The sequence below is a fragment of the Gadus morhua genome, chromosome 15 (assembly GCF_902167405.1).
Source record: "Gadus morhua chromosome 15, gadMor3.0, whole genome shotgun sequence".
NCBI lineage: Eukaryota > Metazoa > Chordata > Actinopteri > Gadiformes > Gadidae > Gadus > Gadus morhua.
Genome location: NC_044062.1, coordinates 4,400,702 through 4,405,701, shown reverse-complemented (window position 1 = coordinate 4,405,701; position 5,000 = coordinate 4,400,702). Strand labels below are relative to the sequence as shown.

The window sequence follows — 5,000 nt, the reverse complement described above, 5'->3', positions numbered from 1 at the left end:
AGTGATATTTAACATAATGAATGCTACAAACTCTGACTGTGAACCTTACGGTAAAGCAATTGGGGGTATAAATGTGTGTATTTCTGTATTTTTTTACTTTCAGTTTTCTGTTGTGACGTGATGTTACATTCCATGGCCCATCCCATGTGTGAACTATATTATAGTTAGTGTCCCATCCAAACCGTGTTCTCTTTCCTCCTGTAGATGACCCAGCGCTGAGCATAGCTATGGCAGGCTGCTGGTCCATCTCTTCAGGGGCCGAGGGCCAGGTATGGCAATCCCAACTACTACACAATGTCATGCTGCATGCTTGGAGACACCATGCACCACACGTTAAACCACGAACGCCAGTAGGCGGGGAGCTAGTACCCGCCATCGACATTTAAAAACTGTGGGCTTTCGTCACGCTGTGTTTAACATTTAGAGGCAGGCTTTATTGATGATTAGGGTTTCGCTGTCTCCATAAGTTCCTCTTACTTCGATCAGATATTCAGAGGTTAGGCCACAATGTTTGATTGATGTAACCATGGTAACCCAAAACTGCCAGTAACACTGAACTCGTGCAACAGCTTGAGCAACCCATAAAGGGCAATTTGGGTCTATATTTACATCTATTGCTACGTTTTAAAGCTGATTTATTCGGAATGTCGACCAGGATCAAGCCACATCATTACCATGTATCCCACTACATCAGTTTTCCTTTCATCCGCTTTCCTCATAGTCGTTTTAGGGTCTGTTCTTCTTTAATTATCTCCCAATACCAGCCAAATGCATCGTTGGTTAACTCATGGTTAGCTATAATGGTAAAAGGTTCAATGTACATTATAGCTGGTAGGATTAATGTTCCATGTTTCACATTGTTTATCGGTGCTTAATGGGTAATTTTAACCATTAAGTCAATTTTGACAATTGACTTAATTAGGTGTCAACTTCTCATCATACTTAAGAAAAATTCATTCTGCAGAGGGTTTCTTTGTCAGGACATTTTATGCGGTTGGTTCCACTTTATATCTGTTGCAATGCTTCTTTGAGAATGAGGCTCATTTAAGACCCTGGCAGCATTATGCATATTTATAATACAATAAGCCACAACAAGAAACAACAGCACACACATTCCTTTTTTCCAAATGGAAGTTGGCACGCATGTTGTTCTAGAACATTAGACGATTTTAATTATACTACCTCCTAATTGTCTGCTATTGAAGACCTGCTTCCTGTAATTTTCACATCTTATAAGGCGCACAGGTACTATTATAACTTTTTATAACTGCAATTAGCAGTTTATAGTTTGACGAGGCTGTCACAATATACGGCTTTTATTAGGTCTGTCTGCGGTTTTCAAGGTGAAACTTTCCAACCATGTTGTGTTGCAAGTGTAAACAACGCACACTTGTCCTGCCCTTCATTTTATACCCCAAAGTTACCTTTCTACCAGGGCTTGTCCGGGTCCATCTTGGAAGCATCACTGTCTGTATTTGCTGCCTTATTTGGCCTGTAAGCTGCAAACTGCCATTCTAGGTTATATTCTCTCTTTACCAGATGTTGTGTTTGGTGAGTTCTCTCTTTACGCCTACGGTGGCTCTGTTGGAGGTAAGGCCTACCGACGCCATGCTGGGCCTGTGTCAGAGCCTGGAGAAGGCCTTGGGAAGCTGGAGTGAAGGCCTATCGGTGATTCAAAGGTAACCACCAGCCCCTGTGAATAAAAACCTCTCAGTTATAATGATAGATGCCCTGGTTGCTTTATTGGAGGATGTCGATGTTTATTAATCCCAGATGGAAAAACTCTGGTATCACAGGCAGAAAGTACAGGGCATACTGAGGACAAAGGACAAAAATAAATTGAAATAACTGCCAAACATAAATACTGCGAAAATCGAGTCGTTTCCGATTACATTCACATTCTTGAATCTCAATGGGTCAAACAGATGTTGATTGCTCGTGGTGCATTATAACGGTCAATATTTATTAATAAAGGCACTTTTTTTTATTGTGCATCAATAACATTTAAACATGCAAATAGAGTGTACTTTGTTTCCCGCATTTACCTTTATACAATCACCTTGATTTACCATTTCACAGTGGGGCGTAAATCTGACAATTCCTCCACCATGTAATTGCACCATGACTGGCCCGATATAAAAGTGTCGATTATAAGCCAAAGTCATTAAGGCGTGCAAAAACCAGCACGTTTGCTGTCTTTCACTGTTGCTGGCACCCACAACTCACTGGGTTTACTGAAGTCCCCTGTGTGCGGTCGCAGGGGGGGAGCATGCCCCCCCCCCCACACACACACAGACACACGCACACACACACACACACAGACACACACACAGCTCAGACGTTTCCATATTAACGTGGCTTATTACCATCACACACGCTGCTTAGCGTTCTCACGAGTCAGTGAGATAGTGCTGCTGTGTGAAGGACATGGGACTAATAATCCATAACGATGGAAAATGCTGCTCTCCTCTGCGTTTCCAGTCGTTCTCTCCTAACTGCTACCCCCCCCCCCCCCCCCCCCCCCACTGTCAGCTCTCCTGCTCTGTCGGGATCGCCTCTGAATGCTGACTTGAAGAGGAAGGAGACAAATCGTCCCGAAAGAAAAGGTCAGCATCCCAGTCCCTGTTTAAACTCTCCCCCCCTCCCTACACACACACACACAAACACACACACACACACACACACACACACACACACACACACACACACACACACACACACACACACACACACACACACACATACACACACACACACATACTCAGGTACACACACACACACACACACACACACTCAGGTACACACACACACACGCACACACACACACACTCAGGTACACACACACACACGCACACACACACACACACACACTCAGGTACACACACACACACACACACACCCACATACATATATACACACACGGACACACGCATCCCGGTGGTGTGTCCGTCTATAAAATACAATACTGCTGCATTTTCATGAGGCTGGGCTTTTAAAAAGTATGACCCATTTTACCCTGTTTAGTTTGGCCGGTAGGGGGGCTCCGTTAAATCACGTGTTTATAGAAAGCTTTAAGGGAGGGCCCGCGTGGAGCCTGCAGAGAACCGCATTATTATCCGTAAATATATAGGACGGAAAAGATTGCTTCCTTCTCATTGTGGGGGGGCCTAGTGATGTCTTTCACTGCAAAAGACAGTGAAAGACACCCCCCCCCCCCTCCCCACCCGCCATTTTCTGCTTCGGAATTTGCTGCATTTTTAAATGAAAGTCGCCGAATAGGGCAAAACCGAAACAGAGTGGTAATTGGGCAGATAGTTCTTGGTCTACTTAATACTGACCTACTTTTTTTTTTTGTTCAAGAACGTGTACCAGGCAAAGTTGCGGTTTTTGGCCAACTCTCGTTTGGCCTGTTTTTGTGTTTCATTACGCTCTGGCAAACAAAACAACAAGAAAAACACGGCCCTGTTGGAGTCGGTGGCACAGCTTCTGCGTGGCAGACGTGTAAGTGCTGAGGAAAGCACTATTGCCGCCTCACTAGTGGGAGTGTGTCTGCGAGGCGTCGGGCAGTGCCAGGGGATGCGAGGGATCTCCAGGACTGTCTGGAGAGACGGCTGGGTGACCCAGAAATCCCAGACAGGAGCAGACTGTCCCCCGGTTCTTTGAAGTCAACGACTGCAGGCGCACCGTCTATGGCCTACACACAAGACCCAGATCCCAGGGGTTGAGGTATCCCAGTCGTGGCACGGTCAAACAGGACTGAAGACCGTCGTTTTTGTTGTGCAAGAATCCGGGGGGCTGAATCATCATGACGGACTACAATCAGTTTATTATAAATCAGTTTATTCCAGGGCTGTGTATGAATTATTTGTATTTTTCTGTAGTTCAAAATGAAAAGAAAACAACATAAATGTTTGCAGTTGTCTACCACTGCCTTGAGTGAAATGTTTTCTCCCTAAATTCAATAGTTTGATTCAGAGGATGTCAGGCAGAACTGCATTTTAACACTATTTATGAGAGGAGAGCTGCTGAGTTTGTGCGTGTGTGCGTGCGTGTGTGTGTGTGCGTGCGTTTGTTACAGTGTTTGTGTGTGTGTGTCTGTGTCTGTGTGTGTGTTTCTGTGTGTGTGTGTGTGTGTGTGTGTGTGTGTGTGTGTGTGTGTGTGTGTGTGTGTGTGTGTGTGTGTGTGTGTGTGTGTGTGCAAAGATGATTGTGGGCGCCTGTGTTTGCACATGCTTGAATTGCGAAAATTCCGACCAAGTTAGTCGTCATATTGATCTATAATAAAAATGACTTTATTGTACTGCCCTTCAAGGGTAATGTTTTCATAGCAGGGCTTTTACAGTGCCTGTTTCAGAGTTTTCCTGAAACAGTGTCGAACCACTTGGTCTCCGTCTTTGACATGATCGTGATTTTACGCGAGGAACTGCATAAAGTATCAGTTTCGGGGACTGCAGGACAAGAGGAGTTTGTGAATATAAAACTCCAACTGGGGCTCCAGTTTTGTCGTCATACATTAACCGTGAATCACAAACCGTTGTAAAAGTGTTGGAAGAACTCTCCACTGGTTTTTATCCAATTCTGGTTTATTAGCTTTTTTTTTCAGTTAGCTAACATTATTTTGCTGTGAACGTTTTAGCATAGCTGATTCCTTCCTGTCTTCAGGTGCCATCTTAAGTATAGCTAACTCTAAGCCATCTTTATTAAAGCCAAAAGCTCTCTTGAGATGCATTTTACAGTCTAGATGATATCTTATGACCATATAAAATATCTTCTGGGGCTGTGCATCTTGGATAGTTTATAAAAATGTTTATGCAAGGGGATGATTTAGGAATTCTCTCAGCAGGAGGTCTGAGTTTGGCCGTCTTCGGTTCACTGAATGCGATCAAAGTGAGTGGTCTTCAATTAGGAACGATGGACCAGAAGTTGTGTTCAGCTGGTTGTGCACTTAACTTTGCATTTGTAACTTTACTTTGCAACTACTTTGCACCTTCTCAAATCAT

At 44.1% G+C, this 5,000-nt stretch overlaps 1 protein-coding gene across 1 annotated transcript in view; it reads left to right on the top strand.

Annotated features, from left to right (window-relative positions):
• wdr27 (WD repeat domain 27) overlaps positions 1 to 5,000 on the top strand; it is a 46,217-nt gene that overhangs the window by 4,383 nt on the left and 36,834 nt on the right. Inside the window, exons 10-12 of the mRNA XM_030378557.1 lie at positions 205 to 269; positions 1,540 to 1,679; positions 2,533 to 2,606. Of these exons, the coding sequence (XP_030234417.1) occupies positions 205 to 269; positions 1,540 to 1,679; positions 2,533 to 2,606 (279 nt within the window). The remainder of the gene's footprint in view (positions 1 to 204; positions 270 to 1,539; positions 1,680 to 2,532; positions 2,607 to 5,000) is intronic.